Source organism: Lolium perenne, chromosome 4 (assembly GCF_019359855.2).
Source record: "Lolium perenne isolate Kyuss_39 chromosome 4, Kyuss_2.0, whole genome shotgun sequence".
Lineage (NCBI taxonomy): Eukaryota > Viridiplantae > Streptophyta > Magnoliopsida > Poales > Poaceae > Lolium > Lolium perenne.
The window spans coordinates 193,864,527-193,884,948 of NC_067247.2; the positions used below are offsets into that span (position 1 = coordinate 193,864,527).

General features: G+C 40.2%; 1 protein-coding gene across 1 annotated transcript in view; it reads left to right on the plus strand.

Annotated features, from left to right (window-relative positions):
- The window catches only part of LOC139839242 (uncharacterized), a 64,179-nt gene extending 44,783 nt beyond the window's left edge, over positions 1-19,396 (plus strand). The window contains exon 3 of the mRNA XM_071829294.1: positions 19,242-19,396. Coding sequence (XP_071685395.1) covers positions 19,242-19,396 — 155 coding nt within the window. The remainder of the gene's footprint in view (positions 1-19,241) is intronic.
- The last annotated feature ends 1,026 nt before the right edge of the window (positions 19,397-20,422 follow it).

The window sequence follows — 20,422 nt, forward strand, 5'->3', positions numbered from 1 at the left end:
CCATAGTCCAGGGGTAGACTACTCACACATCACACCGGAGGCGACCATGGCGGCGTAGAGTCCTCCAGGAGATGATTCCCCTCTCCGGCAGGGTGCCGGAGGCGATCTCCTGGATCCCCCGAGATGGGATCGGCGTTGGCGGCGTCTCTGGAAGGTTTTCCGTATCGTGGCTCTCGGTACTGGGGGTTTCGTCACGGAGGCTTTAAGTAGGCGGAAGGGCAAGTCAGGAGGGGGCACAGGGGGCCCAAACCACAGGCCGGCGCGGCCAGGGGGTGGGGCCGCGCCGCCCTAGGGTTTGGCCACCCTGTGGCCCCACTTCGTTTCGTCTTCGGACTTCTGGAAGCTTCGTGGAAAAATAGGCCCCTGGGCGTTGATTTCGTCCAATTCCGAGAATATTTCGTTACTAGGATTTCTGAAACCAAAAACAGCAGAAAACAACAAGCGGCACTTCGGCATCTTGTTAATAGGTTAGTTCCAGAAAATGCACGAATATGACATAAAGTGTGCATAAAACATGTAGATAACATCAATAATGTGGCATGGAACATAAGAAATTATCGATACGTCGGAGACGTATCAGCATCCCCAAGCTTAGTTACTGCTCGTCCCGAGCGAGGTAAAACGATAACACGAGATAATTTCTGGAGTGACATGCCATCATAATCTTGATCATACTATTTGTAAAGCATATGTAGTGAATGCAGCGATCAAAACAATGTATATGACATGAGTAAACAAGTGAATCATAAAGCAAAGACTTTTCATGAATAGCACTTCAAGACAAGCATCAATAAGTCTTGCATAAGAGTTAACTCATAAAGCAATAATTCAAAGTAAAGGCATTGAAGCAACACAAAAGAAGATTAAGTTTTAGCGGTTGCTTTCAACTTGTAACATGTATATCTCATGGATATTGTCAACATAGAGTAATATAATAAGTGCAATAAGCAAGTATGTAGGAATCAATGCACAGTTCACACAAGTGTTTGCTTCTTGAGGTGGAGAGAAATAGGTGAACTGACTCAACATTGAAAGTAAAAGAATGGTCCTCCATAGAGGAAAAGCATCGATTGCTATATTTGTGCTAGAGCTTTGATTTTGAAAACATGAAACAATTTTATCAACGGTAGTAATAAAGCATATGCATCATGTAAATTATATCTTATAAGTTGCAAGCCTCATGCATAGTGTACTAATAGTGCCCGCACCTTGTCCTAATTAGCTTGGACTACCGGATCATCACAATGCACATGTTTTGACCAAGTGTCACAAAGGGGTACCTCTATGCCTTTGTACAAAGGTCTAAGGAGAAAGCTCGCATTGGATTTCTCGCTATTGATTATTCTTCAACTTAGACATCCATACCGGGACAACATAGACAACAGATAATGGACTCCTCTTTTATGCATAAGCATGTAACAACAATTAATAATTTTCTCATTTGAGATTGAGGATATATGTCCAAAACTGAAACTTCCACCATGGATCATGGCTTTAGTTAGCGGCCCAATGTTCTTCTCTAACAATATGCATGCTTAACCATAAGGTGGTAGATCGCTCTTACTTCGGACAAGGCAGACATGCATAGCAACTCACATGAAATTCAACAATGAATAGTTGATGGCGTCCCCAGTGAACATGGTTATCGCTCAACAAGCAACTTAATAAGAGATAAAGTGCATAATTACATATTCAATACCACAATAGTTTTTAAGCTATTTGTCCCATGAGCTATATACTGCAAAGGTGAATGATGGAATTTTAAAGGTAGCACTCAAGCAATTTACTTTGGAATGGCGGAAAATACCATGTAGTAGGTAGGTATGGTGGACACAAATGGCATAGTTGTTGGCTCAAGTATTTTGGATGCATGAGAAGTATTCCCTCTCGATACAAGGTTTAGGCTAGCAAGGCTTATTTGAAACAAACACAAGGATGAACCGGTGCAGCAAAACTCACATAAAAGACATATTGAAAACATTATAAGACTCTACACCGTCTTCCTTGTTGTTCAAACTCAATACTAGAAATTATCTAGACCTTAGAGAAACCAAATATGCAAACCAAATTTTAGCATGCTCTATGTATTTCTTCATTAATTAGTGCAAAGCATATGATGCAAGAGCTTAATCATGAGCACAACAATTGCCAAGTATCACATTACCCAAGACATTAATAGCAATTACTACATGTATCATTTTCCAATTCCAACCATATAACAATTTAACGAAGGAGAAACTTCGCCATGAATACTATGAGTAGAAACCAAGGACATACTTGTCCATATGCTATAGCGGAGCATGTCTCTCTCCCATAAAGTGAATGCTAGGATCCATTTTATTCAAACAAAACAAAAAACAAAAACAAACCGACGCTCCAAGAAAAAGCACATAAGATGTGATGGAATAAAAATGTAGTTTCAGGGGAGGAACCTGATAATGTTGTCGATGAAGAAGGGGATGCCTTGGGCATCCCCAAGCTTAGATGCTTGAGTCTTCTTAATATATGCAGGGGTGAACCACCGGGGCATCCCCAAGCTTAGAGCTTTCACTCTCCTTGATCATGTTGCATCATACTCTTCTCTTGATCCTTGAAAACTTCCTCCACACCAAACTCGAAACAACTCATTAGAGGGTTAGTGCACAATATAAATTATCATATTCAGAGGTGACACAATCATTCTTAACACTTCTGGACATTGCATAATGCTACTGGACATTGGTGGATCAAAGAAATTCATCCAACATAGCAAAAGAGGCAATGCGAAATAAAAGGCAGAATCTGTCAAAACAGAACAGTTCGTATTGACGAATTTTAAAATGGCACCAGACTTGCTCAAATGAAAATGCTCAAATTGAATGAAAGTTGCGTACATATCTTAGGATCATGCACGTAAATTGGCTTAATTTTCTGAGCTACCTACAGGGAGATGGCCCCAGATTCGTGACAGCAAAGAAATCTGGAACTGCGCAGTAATCCAAATCTAGTACTTACTTTTCTATCAACGGCTTAACTTGGCACAACAAAACACAAAACTAAGATAAGGAGAGGTTGCTACAGTAGTAAACAACTTCCAAGACACAAAATAAAAACAAAGTACTGTAGGTAAAAACATGGGTTGTCTCCCATAAGCGCTTTTCTTTAACGCCTTTCAGCTAGGCGCAGAAAGTGTGTATCAAGTATTATCAAGAGACGAAGTGTCAACATCATAATTTGTTCTCATAATAGAATCAAAAGGTAACTTCATTCTCTTTCTAGCGAAGTGTTCCATACCTTTCTTGAGAGGAAATTGATATTTTATATTACCTTCCTTCATATCAATGATAGCACCAACAGTTCGAAGAAAAGGTCTTCCCAATATAATGGGACAAGATGCATTGCATTCAATATCCAAGACAACAAAATCAACGGGGACAAGGTTATTGTTAACGGTAATGCGAACATTATCAACTTTACCCAAAGGTTTCTTTGTAGAATGATCAGCAAGATTAACATCCAAATAACAATTTTTCAGCGGTGGCAAGTCAAGCATATTATAAATTTTCTTAGGCATAACAGAAATACTTGCACCAAGATCACATAAAGCATTACAATCAAAATCTTTAACCTTCATCTTAATGATGGGCTCCCAACCATCCTCTAGCTTTCTAGGAATAGAGGTTTCACGCTCTAGTTTCTCTTCTCTAGCTTTAATGAGAGCATTTGTAATATGATGTGTAAAGGCCAAATTTATAGCACTAGCATTAGGACTTTTAGCAAGTTTTTGCAAGAACTTTATAACTTCAGAGATGTGGCAATCATCAAAATTCAAACCATTATAATCTAAAGCAATGGGATCATCATCCCCAATGTTGGAAAAAATTTCAGCAGCTTTATCACAGGCAATTTCAGCAGTTTTAGCAGTTTCAGGCAGTTTTTCGCGCTTTGCATTAGAAGTGGAAACATTGCTAACACCAATTCTTTTATTAGTATTAGTAGGAGGTGCAGCAACATGTGTAGCATTAGAATTACAAGTGGTGGTAATAGTCCAAACTTTAGCTACATTCTTCTCTTTAGCTAGTTTTTCATTTTCTTCTCTATCCCACCTAGCACGCAGTTCAGCCATTAATCTTATATTCTCATTAATTCTAACTTGAATGGCATTTGCTGTAGTAACAATTTTATTATGATGATTCTCATTAGGCAAAATTTTTGATTTCAAAAGATCAACATCAGCAGCAAGACTATCGACTTTAGAAGCAAGTATATCAATTTTCCCAAGCTTTTCTTCAACAGATTTGTTAAAAGCAGTTTGTGTACTAATAAATTCTTTAAGCATGGCTTCAAGTCCAGGGGGTGAACTCCTATTATTGTTGTAAGAATTCCCATAAGAATTAGCATAGCCGTTGCCATTATTATAAGGATATGGCCTATAGTTGTTACTAGAATTGTTCCGGTAAGCATTGTTGTTGAAATTATTATTTTTAATGAAGTTTACATCAACATGTTCTTCTTGTGCAACCAGTGAAGCTAATGGAACATTATTAGGATCAATATTAGTCCTATCATTCACAAGCATAGACATAATAGCATCAATCTTATCACTCAAGGAAGAGGTTTCTTCGACAGAATTTACCTTCTTACCTTGTGGAGCTCTTTCCGTGTGCCATTCGGAGTAGTTGATCATTATATTATCAAGAAGCTTTGTTGCTTCACCAAGAGTGATGGACATAAAGGTACCTCCAGCAGCTGAATCCAATAAATTCCGTGAAGAAAAATTTAGTCCTGCATAGAAGGTTTGGATGATCATCCAAGTAGTCAGTCCATGGGTTGGGCAATTTTTAACCAGAGATTTCATTCTTTCCCAAGCTTGAGCAACATGTTCAGTATCTAATTGTTTAAAATTCATTATGCTACTCCTCAAAGATATAATTTTAGCAGGGGGATAATATCTACCAATAAAAGCATCCTTGCATTTAGTCCATGAATCAATACTATTCTTAGGCAGAGATAGCAACCAATCTTTAGCTCTTCCTCTTAATGAGAAAGGGAACAATTTTAGTTTAATAATATCACCATCTACATCTTTATATTTTTGCATTTCACATAGTTCAACAAAATTATTAAGATGGGCAGCAGCATCATCAGAACTAACACCAGAAATTTGCTCTCGCATAACAAGATTCAGTAAAGCAGGTTTAATTTCAAAGAATTCTGCTGTAGTAGCAGGTGGAGCAATAGGTGTGCATAAGAAATCATTATTAGTTGTGGTTGTGAAGTCACACAACTTAGTATTTTCAGCGTTGGCCATTTTAGCAACAGTAAATAAAGCAAACTAGATAAAGTAAATGCAAGTAAACTAATTTTTTTTGTGTTTTTGATATAGCAAACAAGATAGCAAATAAAGTAAAACTAGCAACTAATTTTTTTGTATTTTGATTTAGTGCAGCAAACAAAGTAGTAAATAAAACTAAGCAAGACAAAAACAAAGTAAAGAGATTGAGAAATGGAGACTCCCCTTGCAGCGTGTCTTGATCTCCCCAGCAACGGCGCCAGAAATTTAGCTTGATGACGCGTAAGCACACGCTCGTTGGGAACCCCAAGTGGAAGGTGTGATGCGTACAGCAGCAAGTTTCCCTCAGTAAGAAACCAAGGTTTATCGAACCAGTAGGAGTCAAGAAGCACGTTGAAGGTTGATGGCGGCGGGATGTAGTGCGGCGCAACACCAGGGATTCCGGCGCCAACGTGGAACCTGCACAACACAACCAAAGTACTTTGCCCCAACGAAACAGTGAGGTTGTCAATCTCACCGGCTTGCTGTAACAAAGGATTAACCGTATTGTGTGGAAGATGATTGTTTGCAGAAAACAGTAGAACAAGTATTGCAGTAGATTGTATTTCAGTAAAGAGAATTGGACCGGGGTCCACAGTTCACTAGAGGTGTCTCTCCCATAAGACAAACAGCATGTTGGGTGAACAAATTACAGTTGGGCAATTGACAAATAAAGAGAGCATGACAATGCACATACATATCATGATGAGTATAGCGAGATTTAATTGGGCATTACGACAAAGTACATAGACCGCCATCCAACTGCATCTATGCCTAAAAAGTCCACCTTCAGGTTATCATCCGAACCCCCTCCAGTATTAAGTTGCAAAGCAACAGACAATTGCATTAAGTATGGTGCGTAATGTAATCAACAACTACATCCTTAGACATAGCATCAATGTTTTATCCCTAGTGGCAACAGCACAACACAACCTTAGAACTTTCACATCATTGTCCCGGTGTCAATGCGGGCATGAACCCACTATCGAGCATAAGTACTCCCTCTTGGAGTTACAAGCATCTACTTGGCCAGAGCATCTACTAGTAACGGAAAGCATGCAAGATCATAAACAACACGTAGATATAACTTTGATAATCAACATAACAAGTATTCTCTATTCACCGGATCCCAACAAACGCAACATATAGAATTACAGATAGATGATCTTGATCATGTTAGGCAGCTCACAAGATCCGACAATGATAGCACAATGGGGAGAAGACAACCATCTAGCTACTGCTATGGACCCATAGTCCAGGGGTAGACTACTCACACATCACACCGGAGGCGACCATGGCGGCGTAGAGTCCTCCGGGAGATGATTCCCCTCTCCGGAAGGGTGCCGGAGGCGATCTCCTGGATCCCCCGAGATGGGATCGGCGTTGGCGGCGTCTCTGGAAGGTTTTCCGTATCGTGGCTCTCGGTACTGGGGGTTTCGTCACGGAGGCTTTAAGTAGGCGGAAGGGCAAGTCAGGAGGGGGCACAGGGGGCCCAAACCACAGGCCGGCGCGGCCAGGGGGGCCGCGCCGCCCTAGGGTTTGGCCACCCTGTGGCCCCACTTCGTTTCGTCTTCGGACTTCTGGAAGCTTCGTGGAAAAATAGGCCCCTGGGCGTTGATTTCGTCCAATTCCGAGAATATTTCGTTACTAGGATTTCTGAAACCAAAAACAGCAGAAAACAGCAACTGGCACTTCGGCATCTTGTTAATAGGTTAGTTCCAGAAAATGCACGAATATGACATAAAGTGTGCATAAAACATGTAGATAACATCAATAATGTGGCATGGAACATAAGAAATTATCGATACGTCGGAGACGTATCAGGCCTCTAGGGAATCGACTGGAAATTAAGGTACTCCTTTTAATAGAGCACCGGAGCAAAGCATTAACACTCCCTGAAAACATGTGATCCTCATATCTAAGCCTTCCCCTCCAGTTGTCCCAATTTCTGTCACTTTGGGGCCTTTGGTTCCGGACATAGACATGTGCAAACAACTTGTAGATACAATCTAAGCAATAAGTATAGAGCTTAAATCTAAGATCATGCCACTCGGGCCCTAGTGACAAGCATTAAACACAACAAGATTGCAGCAACAATAACTTCACAAACTTTATAGATAGACTAATCATAATGTAACAATCCATCGGATCCCAACAAACACAACACCGATTACATCAGATGAATCTCAATCATGTAAGGTAGCTCATGAGATCATTGTATTGAAGTACATGGGGGAGGGAATACCAACTAGCTACAGCTAGAACCCGTAGTCCATGGGGGAACTACTCACGGAGCATGATGGAGGCGGTGGCGTCGATGGAGATGGCTTCCGGGGGCACTTCCCCGTCCCGGCAGGGTGCCGGAACACAGACTTCTGTCCCCCGAATTGGAGTTTCACGATGGTGGCGGCGCCCCTGGAGTCTTTCTGGAGTTTCGTCAATTGGTATCGCGTTTTTAGGTCGAAAGGGCTTAAATAGGTGAAGAGTCAGAGTCGGAGGGGCCACGGGGCCTCCTCACACTAGGTCGGTGCGGCCAGGGTGGAGCCCGTGCGGCCCTGTTGTGTGGGGCCCCCAGGGCTCCCCTCTGGTCCCCCTCTGACTTTCTGGAAGGTTCCGGGAAAAATAAGGTTTTGGGCATTGATTTTGTCGAATTCCAAGAATATTTCCCAAACAGCCTTTCTGGAACAAAAAACAACAGAAAACAGCAACTGGCCCTTCGGCATCTCGTTAATAGGTTAGTTCCGGAAAATGCATAAAAACATTATAAAGTGCAAGCAAAACATGTAAGTATTGTCATAAAACAAGCATGGAACATCAGAAATTATAGGTACGTTGGAGATGTATCAGCATCCCCAAGCTTAGTTCCTGCTCGCCCTCGAGTAGGTAAACGATAAAAAGAGTAATTTCTGTAGTGACATGCTACTTACATAATCTTGATCATCCTATTATAAAGCATATGAGATGAATGCAGTGACTCAAGGCAATAATCTATAGTTGCTAACAAATAGATAACATATAGCAAAACTTTTCATGAATAGTACTTTCAAGACAAGCATCAAAAGTCTTGCATAAGAGTTAACTCATAAAGTAATAAATTCAAAGTAAAGGCATTGAAGCAACACAGAGGAAGATTTAAGTTTCAGCAGGTTCTTTCAACTTTCAACATGCATATCTCATGGATAATTGTCAACACAAAGTAATATGATGAATGCAAATATGCAAGTATGTAAGAATCAATGCACAATTGACACAAGTGTTTGCTTCTAAGATGGAAGGAAGTAGGTAAACTGACTCAACATAAACTAAAAGAAAGGCCCTTCGCAGAGGGAAGCAGGGATTAAATCATGTGCTAGAGCTTTTTAAGTTTTGAAATCATATAGAGAGTATAAAAGTAAAATTTTGAGAGGTGTTTGTTGTTGTCAACGAATGATAGTGAGTACTCTAACTACCTTATCAACCAGACTTTCAAGAGCGGCTCCCATGAAGGACGTTATCTCTACCAGCAAGGTAGATCATCCCTCTTCTCTTTTGTTTACACATGTATTTTAGTTTAGTTTATATTTTTTATTTTTTTAGATGACACTCCTCCCAACCTTTGCTTTCTCAAGCCATGGCTAACCGAATCCTCGGGTGTCTTCCAACAATCACATACCATGAAGGAGTGTCTATTTGCAAAATTAAGTTGCTTACTGATGAATCAGAGCAAAACATGTGAAGAGAATTATTAATGAAGGTTGATTAATTGGGGGCTGGGAACCCCGCGCCAGCTCTTTTTGCAAAATTATTGGATAAGCGGATGAAGCCACTAGTCCATTATTGAAAGCTGTCCGAAGTAAATGACAAGATCGAAAGATAGAACACCACATACTTCCTCATGAGCTATAAAACATCAACACAAATTGAGAAGCATTTTGAAGGTTTAAAGGTAGCACATGAAGTATTTACTTGGAATGGCAGGAAATACCACATAGTAGGTAGATATGGTGGACACAAATGGCATAGGTTTTGGCTCAAGGTTTTGGATGCACGAGAAGCATTTCCTCTCAGTACAAGGCTTTGGCTAGCAAGGTTGTTTGAAGCAAACACAAGTATGAACCGGTACAGCAAAACTTACATAAAAACATATTGCAAGCATTATAAGACTCTACACTGTCTTCCTTGTTGCTTAAACACTTTTACCAGAAAATATCTAGACCTTAGAGAGACCAATCATGCAAACCAATTTCAACAAGCTCTACGGTATTTCTTCACTAATAGGTTTAAACTACATGATGCAAGAGCTTAATCATGGCCTACTTGAGAGCTCAAAACAATTGCCAAGTATCAAATTATCCAAGACAATATGAGGCATTTTCTTTTTCCAACCAAATAGCAATAAATGCAATAGCTTCCAACTTTTATCATTGAACATTAAAAGTAAAACGAAGAACACAAGTGTTCATATGAAAAAGCAGAGCGTGTATCTCTACCAAACAAGGAGTGCTAAGATCCGAATTTATTCAAACATAAACAAAAATAAAAACACACAGACGCTCCAAGTAAAGCACATAAGATGTGACCGAATAAAAATATAGTTTCAATAGAAGAACCTGATAAGTTGATGAAGAAGGGGATGCCTTGGGCATCCCCAAGCTTAGACGCTTGAGTCTTCTTGAAATATGCAGGGATGAACCACGGGGGCATCCCCAAGCTTTGACTTTTCACTCTTCTTGATCATATATCATCCTCCTCTCTTGACCCTTGAAAACTTCCTTCACACCAAACTTCTCATAAACTTCATTAGAGGGGTTAGTACTAAAAAAACTTTAATCCACTTTAGCCCTGTAGTGACACATTGCAAGAACTCAATAAAACATTAGCTACAGCTCTCCACGTCTAGAAAGCCTCACTTAAAGTCCACAAGAGACAATGCAAAAAACAGAGACAGAATCTGTCAAAACAGAACAGCCAGTAAACACGAATTTTTAAGAGGTACTTCCGTTGCTCAAATCAGAAAACTCAAAACTAATGAAAGTTGCGTACATATCTGAGGATCACTCACGTAAATTAGCAGATTTTTCTGAGTTACCTACAGAGAATCATACCCAGATTCGTGACAGCAAGAAATCTGTTTCTGCGCAGTAATCCAAATCTAGTATCAATCTTCTATTAGAGACTTCACTTGGCACAACAATGCAATAAAATAAAGATAAGTAGAGGTTGCTACAGTAGTAACAACTTCCAAAACACAACAAAACAGTAGCAAAATAAACACATGGGTTATCTCCCAAGAAGTTCTTTCTTTATAGCCATTAAGATGGGCTCAGCAATTTTAATGATGCTCACATGGAAAATAGAAATTGAAGCAAAAGAGAGCATCAAAAAGCAAGTATGAAACAAATTTAAGTCTAACCCGCTTCCTATGCATAGGAATCTTGTACACAAATAAATTCATGAAGAACCAAGTGACAAGCATAAGAAGATAAAACACGAGCAACTTCAAAATTTTCAGCATATAGAGATGTGTTTTAGTACCATGCAAATTTCTACCACCATATTTTCCTCTCTCATAATAATTTTCAGTAGCTTCATGGATAAACTCAACAATATAACTATCACATGCAGCATACTTTCCATGATCTACAAACACATAATTTTTATCAAGCTCAAAAATAGTGGGATTAAAACTTTCGAATCCACTTTTATCAATAATATAACAAGATGATCGATCAATCTCAAGAGATATGGGACTCATAGATAAAGTCAAGACTTCTCCAATCCCATTTTCATTAGTAGTACAATTAATATTATCAAGTAACATAGGACCATCATCTAGAGATTTATCATAAACATTTGCTAAGCAAAACTCTTTAGTACCATGCATCTCAACATCAGGCACAAACAAAGCATTATCATGAGATTTATCAAAATAGCATGGATTATCATAGATAGCAGTAGCATAATCATTCTCACAAGTTTTACTCATAGGTAATATTTCAAGAGAATCCACAGCAACATAACATTCATCCTCCTTTGGTAAGCATGGAGGACAATCAAATAGTGTAAGAGATAAAGAGTTACTCTCATTAGAAGGTTGGCATGGGTAGCTAATCCATTCTTCCTCCTTTTGTTCATCACTCTCCTCTTCTTTTTCATCCAATGAGCTTTCAGGTTCATCAATTTCCTCCTCTTTTTCATCCAATGAGCTTTCAGGTTCATCAGTTTCTTCTTCCACTGGTTCCTGCAAATTGTGAGTGCATACTTGTGCATTAATGAGTCTCTCTTTATAATCAATGATATAAGGATTATCACTGTAGCTTTCTATGCAAAAATTAAGGATAGAAGAGACATAATCTTTAAGGTCCTTACAAACAACACAAGTTTCATAATTTTTAGCAATGAAGGATTCTATCTCAGAGGCTCCCATAAATAAGACAAATTGTTCTACCTCTTCGAACCCAAAATGAAGATAGCTATTCCAATTATAGTTCTTAATTAAAACTTCCTCACTAAAGCCACATTGAAATTTAAGATGTTTAGTATCCTGTTTGGAGCAACAGTTTATATCATGGCGTTTAAGCAAGATTTTAGCAATTGTATTCAGTTTTTCTATCACAGCACTCATAACTTTTCCCGTTCTTGATTCTCTATAATTATTATATAACTCTATAAGCTCCAAATAGGTTGTAGGTTCTCCCATAATAGCAGTTTTTAATTTTTCGGGTTTTCAAATTTTTATGGATTTTTGGGTATATGAGAAAAGTAAAACAAAACAAAAACAAACTAGACAAAAGTAAACTAAGCAAAGTAATACTAGACAGAAATAAACTAAGCACAAATAAACTAGACAGAAGTAAACTAAGCAAAACAAAATAAAATAAAACAGAGAGAGAGGTGGAGTGTACTCCCCAGGTGAACTTATGAGTAGAGCTATGCCTCCCCGGCAACGGCGCCAGAAAATAGTCTTGATAACCCACAAGTGTAGGGGATCGCAACAGTCTTCGAGGGAAGTAAAACCCAAATTTATTGATTCGACACAAGGGGAGGTAAAGAATACTTATAAGCCTTAACAATCGAGTTGTCAATTCATTGCACTGGAAAAGCACTAGTAACGGGGGTGAAGTGAAAGCAAGCAGTAATATGAGAGCAATAAGTAATAACACAGCAAAGAGCAGTAATATGAGAGCAATGGCACCAGAAAATAGTTGATACTAGTTCCAATGTCATGTAGAACGAGTATATGATGATGAGAGATGGACCGGGGTTCCCAGCTATCTACACTAGTGGTAACTCTCCAATAACAAGTGTTGGGTGAACAAATTACAGTTGGGCAATTGATAGGATTGAAATAGCATTAAGACAGAACATCAAGATTATTAATCATGTAGGCATGTTTTCCATATATAGTCATACGTGCTCGCAATGAGAAACTTGTACAACATCTTTTGTCCTACCAGCCGGTGGCAGCCGGGCCTCTAGGGAATCTACTGGAAATTAAGGTACTCCTTTTAATAGAGCACCGGAGCAAAGCATTAACACTCCGTGAAAACATGTGATCCTCATATCTAAGCCTTCCCCTCCAGTTGTCCCAATTTCTGTCACTTTGGGGCCTTTGGTTCCGGACATAGACATGTGCAAACAACTTGTAGATACAATCTAAGCAATAAGTATAGAGCTTAAATCTAAGATCATGCCACTCGGGCCCTAGTGACAAGCATTAAACACAACAAGATTGCAGCAACAATAACTTCACAAACTTTATAGATAGACTAATCATAATGTAACAATCCATCGGATCCCAACAAACACAACACCGATTACATCAGATGAATCTCAATCATGTAAGGCAGCTCATGAGATCATTGTATTGAAGTACATGGGGGAGAGAATACCAACTAGCTACAGCTAGAACCCGTAGTCCATGGGGGAACTACTCACGGAGCATGATGGAGGCGGTGGCGTCGATGGAGATGGCTTCCGGGGGCACTTCCCCGTCCCAGCAGGGTGCCGGAACAGAGATTTCTGTCCCCCGAATTGGAGTTTCGCGATGCTGGCGACGCCCCTGGAGTCTTTCTGGAGTTTCGTCAATTGGTATCGCGTTTTTAGGTCGAAAGGGCTTAAATAGGCGAAGAGTCGGAGTCGGAGGGGCCACGGGGCCTCCTCACACTAGGCCGGCGCGGCCAGGGTGGAGCCCGCGCGACCCTGTTGTGTGGGGCCCCCAGGGCTCCCCTCTGGTCCCCCTCTGACTTTCTGGAAGGTTCCGGGAAAAATAAGGTTCTGGGCATTGATTTCGTCGAATTCCGAGAATATTGCCCGAACAGCCTTTCTGGAACCAAAAACAATAGAAAACAACAACTGGCCCTTCGGCATCTCGTTAATAGGTTAGTTCCGGAAAATGCATAAACACATTATAAAGTGCAAGCAAAACATGTAAGTATTGTCATAAAACAAGCATGGAACATCAGAAATTATAGGTACGTTGGAGACGTATCAGGGGGACATCAAGGATAGACACCGCCGCCTCCTCGAGGCGGAAAACACCAGAGAGAAAAGAGCTCTTCCGCAGGAAGAAATCTGCCGGGGAAATTCCCTCCCGGAGGGGGGACATCGTCGCCATCGTCACCATCATCGAGCTGGACTTCATTGGGATCATCATCATCTCCACCATCGACACCGTCATCTCCACCGCTGCACCTCGTCTCCGCTGTAACATCTAGGGTTAAATCTTGAGTATTTCATAGGTGAAACTCTCCCGGTGTTAATTACTTTTTGTTATTGATGCTATTGAGTGAAACCGTTGAATCAAGGTTTATGTTCAGATTGTTATCCATCATCATATCACCTCTGATCATGTTCCATATGATGTCTTGTGAGTAGTTCGTTTAGTTCTTGAGGACATGGGTGAAGTCTAAATGTTAGTAGTGAACTATGTTGAGTAATATTTAATGGTTTGATATTTAAGTTGTGGTGTTATTCTTCTAGTGGTGTCATGTGAACATCGACTACATGATACTTCACCTTTATGGGCCTAGGGGAATGCATCTTGTATTCGTTTGCTAATTGTGGGGTTGCCGGAGTGACAGAAACCTGAACCCCCGTTGGTATATCGATGCATGAGGGATAGCAGGATCTCAGAGTTTAAGGTTGTGGTTAGATTTATCTTAATTACTTTCTTGTATTTGCGGATGCTTGCAAGGGGTTTAATCACAAGTATGTATTAGTCCTAGGAAGGGCGGTGCATTAGCATAGGTTCACCCACACAACACTTATCAAAACAATGAAGATTAATCAACTATATGAAGCGAAAACACTAGACTAAATTCCCGTGTGTCCTCAAGAACGTTTGGTCTTCATAAGTAAACAAACCGGCTTGTCCTTTGTGCTAAAAAGGATTGGGCCACTTGCTGCAATTATTATTCTCGCATTTTACTTACTTGTATTTTATTTATCTGCTATATCAAAACCTCCTGAAAACTTGTCTGTGAGCATTTACAGTGAATCCTTCATCGAAACTGCTTGTCAACACCTTCTGCTCCTCGTTGGGTTCGACACTCTTATTTATCGAAATTACTACGATACACCCCCTATACTTGTGGGTCATGAGTCATCTACATCAGCAAAATACTCAAGAAATACTCCACCAAACAAAATTCTACTTGGATGATCGGAGGAGTCACATACCGGAGAGCAAATGTTTCAAATATCACCGGGAAATATGGGCTGAGCAAGGAGATCGAAAATTCGCGAGCAAGGATAGTAAGGACACGGGTTTGAGCAATGGTGATGTGTTTTTTCGGGAGAGAGTGGAATGGCAGAGGGGTGAGCAAGTGGAGGGCCAGGGGCCCCACACCGGGCCTTGGCGCGGCCAGGTTGCCACCCGCGCCACCACATGGTGTGGTCGGCTGGTGGGTCCACCTAGGCGGCCCTAGGTGCCTCTATGCCCCTTTTCATGCGTAAAAGTTTTGTAGATGTTTTCTGGAATTTTTAGAGAAACTTTATTTTTGGGTAATTTTCAGAATTTGAATAATGATTCTAACACAAGAAAACAATTATGGAATGATAAAATACAAATTCAAAACCAAATCTACAGAAACTCTAAAACATTCTAATATGGAATTAATAAGTGGAACATAGGTGACAACATAGTTTCATTCATTCAAAATCACTTTGCTAACAAGGTTGATCAAGTCTTGTTACCAAAACAATTTTATATGAATCAAAACTTTGCATTTCACTAAAAGATTATGTTACCTCAATCTTGACAGGCATAGTCCCAATCATGACAATATTCTCTTTGTTTGACATTGGCATAGGCAAATGAAATTTCCCAATTTGGATGGTCTCAGTATTAATAATTGAATTTCGACCATATTTCCTATCAATATTCTTGGGAAAATAAACCGTGTGATCTTTGTCATCAACATTAATAGTTACTTTTCCTTGGTTGCAATCAATAACAGCCCCTGCAGTGTTAAGAAAAGGTCTCCCAAGAATAATAGACATATTATCATTTTCAGGCATTTCCAACACAACAAAGTCAGTTAATATCATACAATTATGAGCAACTTGAACAGGAACATCCTCACATATACCAACAGGAATAGTAGTAGATTTATCATCCATTTGCAACGGTATATCAGTTGGTATTAACTTTTCTAGATCAAGTCTCTTATAGAGAGAAAAAGGCATAACACTAACTCCTGCTCCCAAGTCACATAAAGTAGTTCTAACACAATTATTTTTGATGGAGCATGGAATAGTGGGTATACCTAGATCTCCAAGCTTCTTTGGAACCTTGCCATTAAAGGAATAATTAGCGAGCATAGTGGAGATTTCCTCATTTGGAATCTTCCTTTTATTAGAGACAATATCTTTCATATGCTTTGAATAAGGAGGCAATTTAATAGCATCAGTCAAAGGAATTTGCAAAAACAAAGGTTTCATCCATTCCCAGAACTTGTTATAGTGTTCTTCCTCCTTCGATTTGTGTTTCTTATCAGGAAAAGACATTGGTTTTTGCACCCAAGGTTCTCTCTCACTACCATGTTTATTAGTAATGGAATCTTCCTTAGTGTACTTTGTATTCTTAGTATGCTTTTCAGGTGCCTCTTCAATTTCTTATTTATCGGAAGCATCGTTTTTATCATTACCACTTTCAGTTTCAGCATCAGAGATAAATATACTATTAGGATCTTTAGCAGGTTCAGAAGATTCTACAACAGTTTTATGTTTCTTCTTCTTTTTCTTAGACTTAGTCTTAGCATCATTAGCTCGTCGACAATCTTTTTCAGTTCTCTTTGGATGTCCCTCGGGATATAAATGATCCTGAGTAGAAATACCACTTCTAGTTCTTATTTCATGAGCATGTTTTTCCCTAGAAGCATTAACTAGTAAACCTTTTTGCACTTTAGTGAGCTGATCAATTTGAGTTTGAACCATATGGAAATTTTTAACAAGCATTTTAACATCATTAGAGGTTCTTTCCACAATAGCATGCAGATCTTTACTATTATATTCCAGTTGGTCGTACGTCATACAACGCGTTTGGTGAAGGAGAATTCACCTATTTTTATTATTTTTAATTGTCCTTTTTCCATCGTATCAATCAATCCAGCACGGGCATTGAAATACTTGCCAAAAAAAATTGAACGCTATCAAAATCTTCTTACTTTCCAAAAGAACATGCATAGCCATAATATCATTTCCTTTATGTACATCCATTTGCTAATCATCAACGATCAGGTACAGACACAAAAAGCAAGATTTAAAATAGGATCATTCAAACCCAAGAATTCAGGTATTACACGCGCAGAGCTAAAGGGCTAATTAATCGCCCTTTCTAATCCCACAGCATATACCTCCACCTCTTTCCAAGATCCGCACATTGTCAACTACCCCTCGTCAAGTACGGAGTCCCACTGTTGACATCGCCGTCGCCCTACCCATTCCTGCCGCCGCCCTGGAATAACACTGCCGCCATGCCTGATCGGGGACTGCCGGCACATCATGAATCCTGCCTTGAAGAACCCTACTGTCCGCCGAAGGACCTGCGCGGGACCAACCTATGTTGGTCCTCCCAACTGGCCGCCAGAGCTCTCGCGATGCCTCTGCCTCTGACCGTCGAACGGTCTTCACCGTGCAACGTCCCAACAAGGTGCTCGTGCACAACTCCCAGCCTCTGCCGCTCTTCCCTTCGAGTGAAGCGGATGCGATGAGAGGATCCTTGCGATGACCTCGACGATCGCTGCCGCGAGCACGACCAATGCGTTGAGGTATCTATATCTTGACCCCTTTAGAATGGCATCTGGATCCAAACAAATTATGGTGGAAAACAGTTGTTTTTTCCGCTCTACTTTGTCATCAATTTGGTAATTGCACAACTATTTGGTTAACGATTGCAGTACAATATGTTCATTGCAAGTATCTATATGAAGTGATGGTGATCTGTTGCTTGGTGGTAAATGATTTAAGATGTTAATTTACTGGATTGGATGGTGGTCAGTGTGCTTTGATACTCCTGGACAGATCAATCAGTGTCATCCCCACTATTTTTTTTGAAGATATCAGCATCCTTTTCATGATAAATTGAAATTCTTCTGAAGATTTGCACGCTGAATACATGAAATGGCTCTATTTTTGTGTGTAAATTCATTAGGTCTGATGTGAATCAAATGCTATGAGGAGTTAAGAAGATGCATGGTCGAGGACCTCAAACTGGCACGTGTCTTCGCTGCCGGTCATACGATCCTACCATTTGCTTTTCATCATATGGACTAGGACCGTAAATCTGAGAAGTTCCTATTTATCACCAAGGAGGGGGAGCCGAGGACGACACACCCCTTAGATCATTGACTTTGATGATATCTAAGAACCAAAATATCATTTTATTCATGCTCTGCCATTTTCCATATCGGCGCGCAAGTACATCTGGAGAGATCCTGAAGGGAAACAAAAGAAGGTAGAACTAGAGTTGAGGGATAGGGCAAAGAAAACAACGTGTTAGATGTGAATCTGTAGAATGGAATTTATTTTGTTACTATTATGAGAAAATCAGCTGAATGTTGTTTAGGGAACTATCGGGGCAATATGCATTGAAATTACACAGGTATTCATTCTACTTAAATGGCTCATCAAAATAGCGCAACCTGGCTAGAATTCAAATATATATTCTAAGCATGTAAAGGGAGTAATAAGAGATACTAATTAGTTGGCTCCTTGCTTTATATGCACATGATGTTGAATTATGTTGCTACCTTTTCTATACATATGCATATTTGCATGCATTTATCTTTACATGTTCGACTACAAAAATAATGACGCTTTAGGCAGCAAACATTACTGCCGCTGCAAGTTAGGATCAACATGTAGATAGAGTTGAATCTCTTCCTCGTGCTCCCCTGTAGTCTCCTTTTTTTGCTGAGAATATAGAGAATAATTGGTACCTGGTTTTATCTGAGATAGTCCTTCCCAATTCAGAACCAAGCACCATATAATGTGCATGACCGCGCATCTGATAAATAGGTGCTAAATTTCCTCACCGCCAGTGTTGCAAAACACACATACTGAATTATGCGGGAGTCCTCATTTCTGCAACCTGACTGCAATCCAGATTCTTTTTGGTGCAGAAGCCAAACAGAAAAAAAATATTTTTGAGAGGAGCCCATGTTCTGCAGATTGAATCGGCTGCCTTGCACTTCGTATTAGCCGCAAAGTGTGCTGCATAACTCACTTGGTGGAATAAGCTCCGTTGGCCTCCCCGGTAAAAGTCCATGTGTCTTCAAGTACATGGATGAGATTGATCGTTCAGAATTCTTCCCAATATGAAGAAGGTATGCCGATCGCTACTGCCTGAACATATTAGTGTCACTCTTATAGTGTACCTCGAGTCTGGAGCTTCTGCATGTTGTACTATTTCTGAAGAGATTGTTATTGCGATTATTTCTATGTGCAGATGATGGTGCACTGAACGAAATAAAGCTAACCATGCAGAACAACGCCTGTTCTGAGGACCTTCATTTTAATCTATGCAGATACATGGGTGAGTGGTCTAAATTTTTCAGAGAAAAACCATCTGGAGTGCATGCAGGCGGACTGGATTATGATTAGCATTACTGACCCCTTTCACGCCAAAATAACAACTTCTAGAGACAAAGTAACTGAACTGCCAATTTTAGCCATGCTCATAAGATTGAATGACATTCTATAAGTATGTTTCTAATTTCTTTGGGGATACTATAGCATTGAACCGAGGTGCCGGCGCAGAGACAAATTTTATTTTAAGAGACGTTAGGACAAGTGTGGAGACAACCAAGCGGCTCCAATGAACGTAAAATGGCAAGATCTAGCGACATGACGGAGAAGGAGCATAACAGGATGACTCCTAGGCCTAACAACGCCATATGAGCTTCTTGATAGTAGGAAAATGAATAGAAAAGTTATTACTTAAAGTTGTCTTTAGATACGAGTGAATTGGCATGTTTTTTTCTTTGTATGCATATTATGTCAAAGTATAGCTTGTATCTAAAAACTATTAAGCAAATAATTGTACTTTTCTTAAAAATATTATGTGGCTATCCTCTTTTTATACACATGAATCTTTGTATATGTTACTAATATATTTGTGGGGCCGTAACAACGTGATACGTCTCAAACGTATCTATAATTTCTTATGTTCCATGCTTGCTTTATGACAATACCTACATGTTTTGTTCACACTTTATATCGTTTTTATGCATTTCCCGGAACAAACCTATTGACGAGATGCCGAAGTGCCAGTTCCTGTTTTCTGCTGTTTTTGGTTTCAGAAATCCTAGTAAGGAAATATTCTCGGAATTGGACGAAATCAACGCCCAGCATCCTATTTTTCCACGAAGCTTCCAGAACACCCGAGAGCCACCAGAGGAGAGCCCTGGGGGGGCCACACGCCAGGCCGGCGCGGCCCAGGCCCTGGCCGCGCCGCCCTACTGTGTGGTGGCCCCGTCAGCCTTCCGACTCCGCCTCTTCGCCTATTTAAGCCTCCTCGACCTAAAACCTCGATACGGAAAAGCCACGGGACGAGAAACCTTCCAGAGCCGCCGCCATCGCGAAGCCAAGATCTGGGGGACAGGAGTCTCTGTTCCGGCACGCCGCCGG